General features: G+C 48.8%; 4 protein-coding genes across 4 annotated transcripts; 2 read left to right on the top strand and 2 right to left on the bottom strand.

The window, feature by feature from the left end:
* Positions 1–757: 757 nt before the first annotated feature.
* On the top strand, positions 758–2,026 carry ASPACDRAFT_33610 (putative AT DNA binding protein; the record flags this gene model as incomplete). The annotated part of the gene is made up of 3 exons (XM_020199970.1): positions 758–799; positions 920–1,034; positions 1,155–2,026. The coding sequence occupies 3 exons, from the start codon at positions 758–760 to the stop codon at positions 2,024–2,026; spliced, it is 1,029 nt and encodes a 342-aa protein (XP_020053086.1).
* A 901-nt stretch (positions 2,027–2,927) lies between these two features.
* ASPACDRAFT_46268 (putative calcium/calmodulin dependent protein kinase) lies at positions 2,928–5,670 on the bottom strand (the record flags this gene model as incomplete). Its single annotated transcript, XM_020201757.1, has 6 exons — positions 2,928–4,034; positions 4,107–4,244; positions 4,304–5,095; positions 5,189–5,338; positions 5,433–5,502; positions 5,582–5,670. 6 exons carry the CDS (start codon positions 5,668–5,670, stop codon positions 2,928–2,930), a joined length of 2,346 nt encoding a protein of 781 aa, XP_020053085.1.
* A 1,150-nt stretch (positions 5,671–6,820) lies between these two features.
* ASPACDRAFT_54143 (TRAPP subunit BET5) lies at positions 6,821–7,596 on the top strand (the record flags this gene model as incomplete). Its single annotated transcript, XM_020202844.1, has 5 exons — positions 6,821–6,857; positions 6,938–7,154; positions 7,221–7,366; positions 7,438–7,526; positions 7,579–7,596. 5 exons carry the CDS (start codon positions 6,821–6,823, stop codon positions 7,594–7,596), a joined length of 507 nt encoding a protein of 168 aa, XP_020053084.1.
* A 560-nt stretch (positions 7,597–8,156) lies between these two features.
* On the bottom strand, positions 8,157–8,588 carry ASPACDRAFT_46266 (uncharacterized protein; the record flags this gene model as incomplete). The annotated part of the gene is made up of 2 exons (XM_020201756.1): positions 8,157–8,329; positions 8,387–8,588. The coding sequence occupies 2 exons, from the start codon at positions 8,586–8,588 to the stop codon at positions 8,157–8,159; spliced, it is 375 nt and encodes a 124-aa protein (XP_020053083.1).
* Positions 8,589–13,751: the final 5,163 nt, after the last annotated feature.

Here is a 13,751-nt window from a genome sequence, read left to right as displayed (position 1 = left end):
CTGTTCAATCGTTTGACTGATTCCATCTCCGGCTTCTTTAGCCCTGTGAAAGGTCTCTGTTCTTCAGTGCCTTTTTCAGTGTGGTGGTCATTTGCAAACATCAAGGCCGCCTCTTTTCATTTCCATTCTGGTGCTTCGTCTCTCACCTCGCCCGAACTTGCCTTGCTACGGCATCCTTTGCCCTTGCCTCATATGACCTTCGTTATTCCTGCTTCCCGTCTCTTATGCGTTCGTTTCTTGAAGTAGTTGTTCTTTTGAACTTCAATGTCTATAATCGACTCTCTGCGCGTCGATTCTTTACCCTCTCCTTCGTTTGCTGACTGTTGTTAGTTGGAGCGTCGTCCTTTCCTTTGTCCCCGATTGCGGGTTCGCTAACCCACATTACGCGCTTCTTCCTGAGCGTCCACGTGGTGCTCCTTTGCTGTAGACGCATCATTCATTTTGGGAGGCTCTTTCTGATTTCGCTACGAGTATATCCTGTTTCTATTGTCCCTATCGCTTTTTCTTCCCCGGTTGGAATCTGTTCTTGGTGGCTCTCCAACGCTGTCGCTCGGTTTCGCCGCAGTGCGCACTTTTATCCTGATAGGCTTTGGCACTGCTTGTGTACCTTTGGATTCTCAAAGTCGCGTGGCGCGTCACTCTTTACATCTTGTCATCATTGTCTAGAATCCCGATCTCTTCTATTGACTCATTGTCGCCGGTTGGGCCGACTCTAGAAGAAAAGCCGCTTCTACCCAGCTTCCATGGTCAACTGGATATGTCGAATCTAGCAGAGAGGCCATGGAACGAGGAGGAGAAGGTACGAAGTTTACCCTTTTTTCATTTGTTGTTCTTTCTCGTTGGACCTTTTCATCAATGGGATCGCAAGTGTTAAATGATCCTGTGACTTGTTTTACGGACGACTAACGATGGGCTCAAGTACACGCTACTTACCGAGATCTTAAAGAAGGCCAGAGTTCCCTCGAGCCACTTAGTAAAAATGATCCGGGATTTCGGTATCACGCCAAGCTGGACGGACATCCCCTTGCCTCAAGGTACAAAGCTGTCATTCGATGTCCTGGGGGTTTCAGTTCGACTGAGCACATGTGCTAGCCCACATTGGGCCAGAGAACCCTTCCTGATTTATGTCTGCTAGCTGACGCCGATCAATTTAGGTCGCTCACTCAACTCCTGCCAAATGGCGTTCTACAACATGTGTCAGCACGTGCCATTATCTGTCAATTCCGGCCGTGGGCCGGTTCCTCCTCACGCCCACGAATCTGCACCGCCAGCAACTGCACCCTTGGACCCCAGTGCTTTGCGTAAACGACCTCTGTTTCCTCTAGATAAAGGGATCCGCACCCCTCGTGCAATTCAGCCACGCCCTGCGACCAGTACTGCTTCTTACAGCAGCGAAAGTGGTGCCTCGGCTCTTTTGTCTCCCAGCTCGGAGAGTATCACTGTCAGAGGCGAACCTCCGCGGAAACGAGGTCGCCCAAGCAAGGCTGAATCAGAACGACGTAAGGCTGCTGCTGAGGCCCGCGGGGAAACCTATCCTCCTCCGCGACGATCCGGCTCAACCAAGGGGAAATTGCCATCTGCACCAACTAGTCCTGCTGGCCTGGGGCCTGGAGTACCTCTATTCGGTCCCCAGGTCGTTGGCAGGCCGCTGAATTCGTCTCAATCCGTATCACACTACCCTGCACCACCGAGGCGGCCATTATCAATGGGAGGAGCAATCGGTGAAGCGCGATTGCAAGAAATGCCCAGTCAGGAATTGATACCTTCAATGAGAGAATTGCCGCGGCCCCCAGAAATGAGACAAACTCTGCCTTCGCCACAAGCGCTACAATTAGGACATAAGGAATCGATTTCCAGACGAGACACAGGCGATCGGTCATTCGAGCCCCATCTGCCTGATAGGACATCATTCGTGGAGAGCAATCGGAGGAATCTAATTCATCCTCTCGCCAGGCGCCCAGAAGAAGCGCATGGGACGGCTCCAGAATTATTGATAGAGGGACCAGCAGAAACTCGATCTGAATAACGTACAATTCCGGAAAAGATGGAAATCCCTTTTCTTTTCTCAGAGTATCGACTCACGATTAATGATTCCATGTCAATCACAAAAGACAATTTCCCTCTCTTTTCAAATCGTTGTCGCGAACAAGATCGATCAAGTAACGATGACAGCCCAGCCATATCAGAGAACGTGCCCAACGCATGGCTCGTTCCACTCATGTGCAGCTTCTATTATCTGCTTCTTTTCTATACGATCTACGATACATTTTCTTACTTACAGCGCGCAAGCATATTATTTATGTTCGGGCTAGAGCATCTAGCAGAAGGGTCCAGGCGTGTCAAACATGTCGAATTGGAGAAGAGAATTCAAGCAAGAACGCCTTCTAGAGACATGTTTCCAAGTTTTGGAATATCACATTCTGCCAGCACTTACGTCTGCGCATATGGATCGACGACAGATTATTTATGAATTCGTTTGAACAAAACAACAAAGACCTATAGTTTCATGCCCTGTACAATTGCTTGGTCGGCAACCTTATGAACAATGAGACATGATATCACAAGTCCTTGTGTTGCTGATTCGCAAGTCATACTTCTTTTGATCTACCTCCCTGCCAACAATTTTGTCATGCCTTTTACTGGTGTCTTTTCAAATGCGCTAACTTGCCGCGCACTTCTCTATGTCACATACTTGATTACTTGTATAATACTAATTATTGCATGGTGTTGCATAAGAGCACAGGATTCAGCCCAGTCCTTGTTGCTACACAGCTGGTGTGCAAGGGAGAGAAAAAGCACTACCAATGCGACGAGGTCAGAAGATTCGAGACAATGCACAATATGGATCCATGTATAGACCATTCCACTAGTCATCTATTGTTGTTGAGGCCACAGCTAATGCTAGTGAAATGCCACCCTCAATTCTTTCATGGATCTGCACATTTTCTGACTCGGTCTACTATGTTTCGTAAATGAGATGCAGAGCGCTCGGGGTTCGGTGCGTCCGTCGTAGTGACTCCGGCTGCAGTAGCCAACGGCAGTACATCCGAGGATTTTACTCTCCCCTGTTGTTCCAGTTGCAGCTTGATTGCACTCACAGCAGAAGCCAATCCAGAGCTAGATGTTTTCTTCACACCGAACATTGGCCCCAACTTTGTGGCGTTCTCACCCACCAGCCTCATCACATCGTCTTTACCTTCTACGCGACGGGTCAAGTACACTTTGGGCTCTCTGCCCTTGCGAGGAAGGCTGGGTGCTCGAATACGCTCGATTTCCTGTCGGTAGGCAGTCTCATAGATATCGAAGTCCGCAGCACCAGGGGACTCGCTCACGATCGGACAGGCCATATCAGCGTTTAGGTCGAGGTCCATGGCGGTATCCACATCGGCCGGATCCTCAGCCATTTTTCCTGGTTCTTCAGGAATGAGATGATTCGCTGCATAGTCACATTCTTCGCTCGAAGGGGACCCCGTAAAAGATGACGGCCCAATGAAGAGGAAGGGGAATTCTTCTTCGAGAGGGTCGCGTGCATGTCCGCGCGTCCCCTCAACGCTGCGCTTGGTTGTTGCTGAGCTTGCTCGGGATAATGGTATCAAAGGAGACGGAGACTGTGGCGTAGAGGTGGGTTGCGGGTCGTCAATGAATCCTCCTCGAACATTGATAGTGCGAACGGAGCTCGAGTCCTTGCTCTCTGGCGCGTCCTCCGTACCAATTCTGTAACTGCTGACAGTGGTGGGATCCTCTGTGGGGAGTTGTTGACCGCCACCTGACGGTTGGTTGTGTGTTGATTCTTCGGTCTGACCGTGAGGCTCTTTCAAGGCGTAATGCTGCTCCCAAGCTGTCCTGTTGTATGTGTTCAAACTTTGAGCCTTGCTCTTCACACCCAAGTGACCAGTTGCAAAACTCTCTTCTGGCTCCATTTCCAGTGGGGGCTCTACGAAATGTGTCTCGTACTCCTGACCGAGAATACTCTGCATTGGAGGATCGCTCTTTGCTGGATCAAGTAGTCTTTTGAAGCGCTTCACGGCTTTGATCTATGTTTCGTTAGGAGTTCTTCATACGCTGATGGAAGGCTTAGGAACAAAGGGGATTTTAAAAATACTTACTACAGCCATGACATGCCCGATAGTCCTAGTGATAGCTGAATTCATCTCCTCCTCGGTCGGAAAGTCGATTATCTCCGCTGTGTTCTCGGTTTCTGACAGAAGAGGGTCCAACCCGTCTTTTGTTACCCATGGATGCTCCTGCAGTTCACTACATGAGCAAAGTACGTTCCAGAGGATCTACACTCGCCCAAACTTACTCGCAGCTCATGCATCTGGATCCGTTTTGTCGGATCTTTTTCCAAGATCCGAGAGATCAGATCTCGAAAGTTGTCGTCAGTCTCCTCCTCACACACAACTGCGTCGTTCTTGATGGCCTCATAAAGTTCGAAAATACTTTGCTTCTCAAACGGAAGCTTTCCATAGCGTAGACAATACAGCGTGACGCCCATCGACCATATGTCTGCCGCTTTTCCCGAAACGTCGCCGTGCTTCACGACACATAATTCCGGGGGAAGGAAGGCAGGAGAGCCCGCAGACTTTGCCGTGTACATGTTAGAATCCTTTTCGAACATCTCAGACACGCCGAAGTCGACAACTTTCAGGACGTCGTCATTCGTTACCAGGCAGTTGTCCGGTTTGATATCTCGGTGTACGATGCCCTGAGCATGGAGGTATTCAATCCCAAGAATCAAGTCACGGAACCAGCAGCGACAGAGAGCATCCTCGTACGGATCGGCTCTTTCTTCAAGGCTAACTTTCATAACCACGCCTTTCTTGCACATCTCCATAACCATGTAGAGAGAGTCCTCTGTGGGATCGTCTAGGACCTCTATCAGTGAGACAAGATTGTTATGATTTAATTTCTTCATGATTGCGATTTCCTCCTTGATCAGGTAGAGGGCATCTTGCTTATGGTTTTCGACGCCTGCCGAATGGCGATGCAGCGGGGAATCGTAGCCATCCAGAATGCGCCTCGGACCGCGTGGTCTCCGCAACAGATGGGACTGGGCCCGTCTCCTGAGACGAGCCTTTGAGAATTCTTTGACGGCCTATTGATCGGCTGGGTCAGTCACGCGAGCACTTGCCTAAATATTGCAGGTAAAATGCCGTCAGTTCATGGCGAGGATGAGCATAGACCCTACATATTCGTTTCCAAATTGGTCGACCGCGAGGTGCACCGCTCCAAAGGAGCCCCTGCCAATTTCCTGCTTGATCACATACTGGTTGATTCTGTGTTCAGCAGTTCCGTCATCCTGGCTCGTAGTGTACTCAGAGCGTGCGTCGAGCGTCTCCTATCCAGGATAGTCAGAACCATTGCACAATGGGACACTGATCGCCACGGGAAGACGGCAGATGTGGCTGAAGAGACTCTCGGATGGGCGCTACCTTTACCGGCCGCCTGACTATTGGGTTACGGCGATGATGCCTCTGCGGGCTGCCATATGATGGTGTTGACCTGAGCATTGTGTGCACGGTCAGATCTCAACCTGACCAGTACCATTTCAGAAGAATGTATAGCAAATAAATGCACATACGCAGAACGGAAGGGCCAGGGTTGTGGCAACGGAGCTTGATCGCTTGGCGCACCATTCTGTTGGGCCAGCTCGAGGTTTTCGTGAGCCATGGGAAGCAGAAGGGAACGACAGCGCAAAGGCTGTTCGAGTCTGACAAAGACCTGTCTGAAACTCTGCTGGGTTGCCGTGATGGGGAGGGAATCAAAAATTGACGGCTGCCTTGAAAGCGAATGTGTGTGGGGGAGGGGGGGGTAAGAAAGGACCGGAGATGAATGGCGGGTTAGAGTTAAGCACCACAGGTACAGTACAAGTGCCTAGTTGAAGGAGAGAAAGAAAGCAGCTTCATAAGAAAAGAAGACGGCCCGGTCAATGAGACAGTTAGCTTGATTGATAAGTTTCTAGGTATAGAGACGGGTGAAAATATACACGAAGCAGAAGGTGGTGGTTTGTCGCAATTTATTGAGTGGAGGAAAAGAGAAGGAATAATTGATCGACGGGAGAGAGGGGGGAATTACTGTACAGTTGGACATACGGTATACACTCGCTCAACCTCACCCTCCACCCTATGGTATCTACTGTACATACTATGTACTCATGCATCTTAACCAGCCTAGACTACGCTCGGTAGTTGATTTACAGCGGAGATCATCAGCTGTAGGCTATAGGGCTGATGGTTGGGAGTACGTGTGTATACAGTGTCAAGTGTGTATCGTATGTACTGTATAACTATGTACCCCGTATTGTACTCTTGTTTATGAATTGGTTCTTTGGTCGGAACTATAATCCTGGCTGGGCTTTTTTTTATTTATTTATTTGAACCCTCCAGAAATAGACCAGAGTATACAATACAGACGAACTTACATATTGACATAGTGACATATTTCACTCACGTTGATAGCATTCATAATATGTAGGAGAGTAGATCAATGATAAAAATAGTACTGTACTGGGTGTTTGATCTCTGATCTCTTTTTTTGTTTTAGTATGGAGTAATTTACTCCGTAATCCTACGTACAAGTCAACAGGCTTATCGATAACTAAACACACCAGGGTGGCTCACCGCCCACAAGCTTCCCTCGTCCACTTGTCCGCTATCTAACCCTCCTCCCTCCAACCTCCGCATCTCATCACGACTCACGACTCACGACTCAGAATCCTCCTCTTACTTTTGGCTCAGATTCTCTGCACACACATACTCTCTCCCGCTTTACCCTTCTTCTGTTCTTGTCAAATTATCATCGACCTGTCCGTTCTACCGCAATGGTGGTTTATTCTTTCTATATCTTTGACCGGCACGGTACAGTACCTTCTCTCCGCTTCCCTTGTATTGACGTCCCCAGATTTCCACATGCTAACCTCATCCCGCCCTGCTGTTAGCGGAATGCATATACAAACGACGCTGGTTTCCTCGTCCAATCTCTACTTCAGGCAGCAAATCTTCGCGACCGACCTCGGAAGCTTCTGCGCCAGCTACCAGCGCTCCTGTGCTTCTTGGCCAATCCGCGCGGACAACCGATGACGATGCGAAGTTGATCTTTGGTACTGTGTTTTCGCTCCGCAATATGGTGCGCAAATTGGGAGGAGAGGACGACAAGTAAGGCTGTGGCTGGCTCATGAATCAGGGGTTCAATTTTAACTGACCAGGGTCTTTCAACTCCAGCTTCGTCACGTACAAGACGAGCCAATATAAACTGCACTACTACGAGACGCCAACCAACATAAAATTCGTCATGCTCACGGATATCAAGAGTCCAAGTATGCGCGTTGCATTGCAGCAGATCTACATCAATCTCTACGTCGAATACGGTACATCATGACATACTCCTTTCATGATTTGTTAGAATGCGCCAAGCTAATCTCTAATCATGGTCCGGCAGTGGTCAAGAATCCGTTGTCTCCTGTCGAGCATCCAGGGGGTGTGGGCGTCAATAATGAGCTATTTGAAGAGTCTCTAGAACAATTTGTGGTACGTGCGAGGCCATGCCCCTACCAAAGGTATCTTCTGATCGCTGTAGTAGACACGAGTCTTGTCGTGAATCGGTCATCCATGCCCTTCAAGTTCGGAATCATACGTCATTCGGAAATGAAACTCAGACTGGCTTCACACAATCAATCAATCTGCCAACAGTTGCATCGGCAGGTAAATACTGCGCGGCAGCAGATTTCCACCATTCCAGAATATCACGCTCCAAAATAGCTCGATAGCCGCAACACACGCTGCGCGAAGTGTTGAAAACAGAAGCAAGACTTTGGTGCTTGTCATGTGGAGCATGGCACAACTCATGCATACATCGTCTGCGATACGTCAAGTCTCGTTGAGATCCATCCTACTTGATCAGGGCACTTTCACCCTTTTATGGCTACGGCCGAAATTAATTCAATCAATATCAAGTGCCCCGAAATGTTACCAATATCGGGCACTTCATGGGAACGATATCCTGCCGCAGAATTGGCTAGGCAGATCTTCCACATTCAAGTCGTATACAGTACGTAATTACATATCAACATAAGAGCAATTCATCACTGAACAATAAAAATGAACTCATGTACAGTCATTCCACGTTGCGCATCATATCCACCATCGTGTCGGATGTCTTCAAGCCACGCCACCAGTGCTGGACACACCGGAGTTGCCATAGAGCACTTCTTCAGGCAAATCATCCTCATCCGGACCTTCGTTGTAGGCGTTTCTTGTCGATGGCTTTGCATGACGCAGGCGGCTTCCCTGCAGGATGTTGGACTGATCGATAGCCTCGTTCTCATCTTGGGCTGTAGACAATAATTAGCCATCCACTCATCGTTCGTCCAAGGTGGTGCGGAACCTACCAAGCTGTTGGTCCGAGTTGGAATAGGGAGGCTGCATGGGGTCGTCATAGCTATCTTCGTCTTTCTGAACGGGAATCTGTCCCCTCAGTCCCGACTGGGTCTCATGGGCATAGGAGTTGTCGTAGACAGTTCCAGAAACAGGAGAAGTGTCATTGTCAGCCTCGTAGCGGTCTTCGGCTTCTCTCTCGTAGCGGTTCGACATGTTGATGAAGGGAATTAATGAGGTGTGCGAAAAGTCTTTGTGATAGAGAAAGTCTGCGGACGAAAGTTGAATAGGTGTAAGGAATCGAAAGTTTTGGATAGCCTGCAGCAGAGTTTGGCAAATCTGGGCGGCCTTATAACTTCGTCCATGGACCTCTATCTACTGGCCCTGATGCAATGTTGATGTCAAGCTATGTCTGATGAAATCGATCGTTTCGATCAAAGAGATTCACATTGAGATAAAGTTCAGAGTAGGTTTTGAAGATGTCATTGAAAGGTTGGCATTGGTGTCCATTAATCGAATCATGTGTGACATTGATGCCTTCTAGAATGTTTGGTTTTCTATCAAGTACGTCAGGAGTATCGAATAGTTAGGACACGCATAGAGCCTAGAAGAAAGTCTGCCTTGGTTCAATGTTTCGAGCCGGAATCATCGTCTTCTTTGATGTCTGCTGCTGCTGTTACTGCTGCTGTTCAGATACGACGTATGTCTTTTCCTGTTACTTCGTAGTAAAGTCATTGATGCAGCAAGGCATAAGGGCCATGGGACATGAGAACGATCATTTCCTGAAAGGACATGCAAGATCGAGAGAAACGGATCCCTGAACCAAAGTTAAGAATAATTGAATCATGGTTCGGGTTGATAGCGACGTAGGAAAATGACATCGGATTGACTCGAGCTGAGGTAATGCGCCACGGCCTGGGCTGGTCGGCATACTACAGAAGATCCCAGCGATCATCATGGCCCTCGGCGTCACCATTATTCTCTATGATGTAGCGAGGTACGAGTCAATGAAATGTGTGTGATAGAGAGTAAAGGTATGTAGAAAGTAAGTAGTAGCCTTGTATAGATGGTTGTTCCATTCCAGACTTTAATGGCGGTCGATCATTCTTGCAAATCCCAGCAGGCGTCATGCTAACTTGGGGAATCTTACCTAAGCTGCTGCTGCTGCTGTCGCTGGTCCCTAGAATTGCAACCACTTCTGATCGCACTCTATCGCTATTATCAAGCACGATGTCTGGCTCAGCTGATAATCCTTTATTCTTTCTCACGCGACGAAAAAATATCCGAGGGAGAGCTTGTCGAAGAACCATACTGCGCAGCACCTGAACATCGCCAAGGGGTTGGGCGTCGGTTGCAACAGACGATCGGTCGGTCGAACAGTGCAGGGCCGTTGCGGTCGTGAACGCGAGAATATCCAGACCGGTCAACTAGCTAGGAAACAGCATGGTCATTGATTCACAATCTGGCGGTCAAACAAACCCTTTGGACATCTGGCTTGGGTTTAATAACAGTACAACACAGGAAGAAGAACAGAGAGGGAGGAAGAGGAATGGGCTGAAGTGCTCCGAGCGCTCTCCCTCCCGCTCTGGCATCGATTTGTTGTCCGCACCATGTCCCAAAGGCAAACTTCGCGCATATAATCGCCTGTCTGCGGAACCAAAGACTGATTTGTACTCTTTGGCCTTCCAAAACGGCACTGGCGGATCATCCGCCTGATCAAACCAGATCCGACCAGGTCAGATCGAGTTTCCTTCGACAATCATCTGATCTGATATCGGCCCATGCTCCGGTCTCTCGCCGCCTATGCCATCACCGTCATCATCATCATCACCACCACCACCCTCAGTATCCGCTCATGCCACTTAGCAGTACGGAGTAGTCGATTGTTTCTAACGATATGATCACCGTTGGCTACGTCAACTCTATCCAGTCCGGGCTGCCGCAGCCCTTCGTGCAGTCGCACTTGAAGGGGCTTGAGAAGCAGCTTAATCTCTATCGGGAAAGCCAAAATGGATGCGCAATGCGAGGAAGCTTGAGCCCGGCATTAATCCGTTCTGTTATTTGTCCTGGGCCCCGGACGGCTCGGCTACGTGGAGTCAACATCTCCTTTCCCCACTGGCCAGGAAGGCCTTGACCGGAGATGCTTGCTTTGACGATTCCGTCAGAATTTGTGCCACCGTGGTCAAAATTCTGGGGTTGAAGAGGGGGTTTGCTTGCTTAATTCGATCCGCGCGAAGTGGTGTAGACTACTTACTGTACCAACTCAATGTCATACCACATGGTTTAATGATGACGGACCAACCAGCTGCGACGCTCCTCGTATCGTAGTCTCCATGCTGGCTGCTGTCCCAGGTCCCAAATGGAGGAGACCGACTGGTTCAATTAAAAGGCGCACCCATTGACCCTTCCGACCCCTATGCACCCAGCCCATACTGTACTGTACCTGTCAGAATTTCCTAGTCAGTAGGCAGCTCGTCAGCTTTTCTCGGTTCACTGAGGCCCGATTCGATCATTCCACCGCTATCAACATCCTGGTGGATGATGTTGACATGTCTGGCTGACTCGCTGACTGACTGACTGACTAGCGGTCAAGAAGCTATAAGTTAGCTACTCTTAGGATTACGTACCCAGTAGGTAATTGACAGTCTTCGAGATTTAACGTGGGTTATTTTCAGAACCGAAGTACAACTACGTACAGAATAGTCAAGCCGTTCTCTTCTTCCTGTATCCAAACGGAGTCATGTTCGACTGGTAGTCAATAGCACTAACTTAGCATGTAGTTATGGCTTAGTTGTTTGGTAACTTGTTTCAAGTGATTTAATGGGTTTACCAAGCCGTTTATTCCCTTGACCGTATCGGAGTACGGCTCGTTCTCCTCCCGAACTGAATCAATACGGCCGGCTGTGCTCTCTACAATACTATGGGTAACCCGTCATCGGCGAGGCTGTTAGGACATAAAGCTGAAGACCATTTTGGATACACAACACACCGCGATATGTGATAATGAGCCCCTTTTTTCGTTGATTCACCCTCCTCCTCCTTTGACAAACCGGCAGGCGATCAAACCGAACACCAGTTGACCACTCCTGCAGCAGCTGGGCATGAGCTAAGGTGCGGGAGAAAATCACCTCGCATCCGTCATCCCGGGCCGGATTCCCCAGATGCACAGCTACGAGCGAGCGGAAGGGGAGGAAAGGGGAAGGAAGGGGAAAGAGAGAGATGAAAAAGATAAAAAAAGCAAAAACAGAAAAAGAAAAAGAAAAAGCAAACACGCATTGCATCTGCAGTTGAAACTCCGATCCGATCTTATAGGGCATGTACAGTACACCTTACACGAGCCACGCCCCAATCCGCGTAGCTATAAAGGAAAGGGAAAAGGAAACGTCTCTAAAAAGTGAAGTCATTCCGGTTGCTAATACAAGACTTCTATTACTGTATAAAATTAATCCGATGAATGGAAAGGAAACACAGACAGAGAATTGTGAACTACGGATACTAAAGTAGACCAGACTGCGTAAACAATTCGTTTCCCCGCGATACACAAAAACCAGGGTTAGTTAGCTTGTTCATGTTCTATCGCCCAGCACGGTTTAGATTCCGAGGCTAGAAAAGAAGACCTGGATTCCATCGGAGATGGTTCCCCACATTCAGCGGGGCTGCAGTTGTTGTTTTTATTGCTGCGACATGCCTACTTCTCCCTGTTTGTCTGCTCGTGTGTGTGCGCGCGCACCTATACATGATTATACGTGAGTATAGAGCTAGCATAAATAAGAGTGGATATAGAAGCACTTTGTACCAGAAGAGAGGTATGACAAGAATGAATGGGCTCCTCGGTTGTCTCTTGTTGTTGGTCGCAGTGCCGGCGTCGGACATTTCAACTAAAATTTCCATTGGCTGCGAAAAATCCCTCGTGCAAACTGGAACTGGATCTCAGCAGTTAGCTTAGACTACTAAGTTGACTACGTACTTGTACAGTACGTAGTACTCCCCGTAAATGGAGTAGGCAAACCACTCAATTCACGATCATTATCAACTTGTGACGGACTAAGGTAGTTAACTGATTAATTAATTCCACGACTCTCTGTCCATCATCAGCTTACTCAAAGTCACCTTCGATACCTTCAGTTTCCGGCTCCCGTCTGGTCAAAGCGCTACATTCCGGCCAGTCAAAATGAGCTTGGCTGAGCGATCATTCATGCCTAGCCGGACTATCATTGCAGTTAATGACAAGTCGCGTTGACTCGGTTCAAGGTTGCCCCTCCCATTTGATCTTCATTATTTTCGCGGCTTTTGCATTTAGGGTTAGACTTTCAGTATGGAAGAGCGAGGTGACCAGCTGAGGGGTAGGTGAATTGCAGTTAAGGGATGGATGGATCACGGATGAATGGGCTGGCTAGTCTATAGCTTACTGCGGAAAGATGACTGATGGCAACATGTTTATCAACCGGATCTCCGCAGATAGGCGCATGGAAGAATAAATTGACTGCTGCATGGTTGGCATTGTAATCCCTACCTTAATAACAATAGCCAACTGCATACTACCTATCATGCCTGGGTTACCTCTCCTTACCTGGCACCGAGGCTATTCCTTCTCCACTGCTTGTGTCCTCTGGCAGTATGTGGGCGGGTTATCGCTGGCCAAGGAAGCCCACGTCATTTCACCCAGCCCTAAGTAGGAAATGTTGTCGAGGTCCAAGTGTATATAGTATGCGTGCGTTATACCTAGAGACTGGGGTGCTGCCACTCATAGGTATGTAGTGATTTCCAAGCCATGAAATTGCCAGTCTTCAAGATGCTCGGCGGTGCAATGACCGCCAGATGGCCCAAGGGTTCCCTTGACCCTGCGTCCTGTCGTTGCTTGTCTCCAGAAGGGGTGTTACAACGAGATTGTGTCCGACGGTGTCAAGCATGCCTAGCGGTCGAGTTTAGCTTGCTCACGACCTCCTTCTATCCTGTTTTCCTGACATCTGCTGACCCTCGCGGAGCCAGCATTGGTGTATGACTGATAGTTGACTCCGGTCGAGCAGCATTGGATTCTCGCCAAATCAGAGGTCAAGGATGTACTCAATGTACTCATAGGAAGATGATCTGATCACTGTCTCGGAGATAGCACACGAAGGCCAAGGACTCTCTCAAGGTAAACTCTAGCCTCCCGCGCGAACCCCCTCCTTCTCTTCAACGTTTTTTTTTACTCGAACGAGCCATCAGTGCGTCCGGCTCTGGGTCTGTATGAGGAAGCTCATTCGATACTCCGCAGCAGGGTGTCAAATGAATTGTCGACCATGCCAATGAGGGTTTACAACTGACGAGCTATTTTGCAGGGACACAGGTAGATCAGAGCGCTGCGGTCGACTGTTCCATGTTCCCGAGCATCCAGGA

Source organism: Aspergillus aculeatus, assembly GCF_001890905.1.
Source record: "Aspergillus aculeatus ATCC 16872 unplaced genomic scaffold ASPACscaffold_15, whole genome shotgun sequence".
NCBI classification, from domain to species: domain Eukaryota; kingdom Fungi; phylum Ascomycota; class Eurotiomycetes; order Eurotiales; family Aspergillaceae; genus Aspergillus; species Aspergillus aculeatus.
Note: the sequence above shows the minus strand (reverse complement) of the source record. Positions and strands in the feature narration are given on the sequence as shown.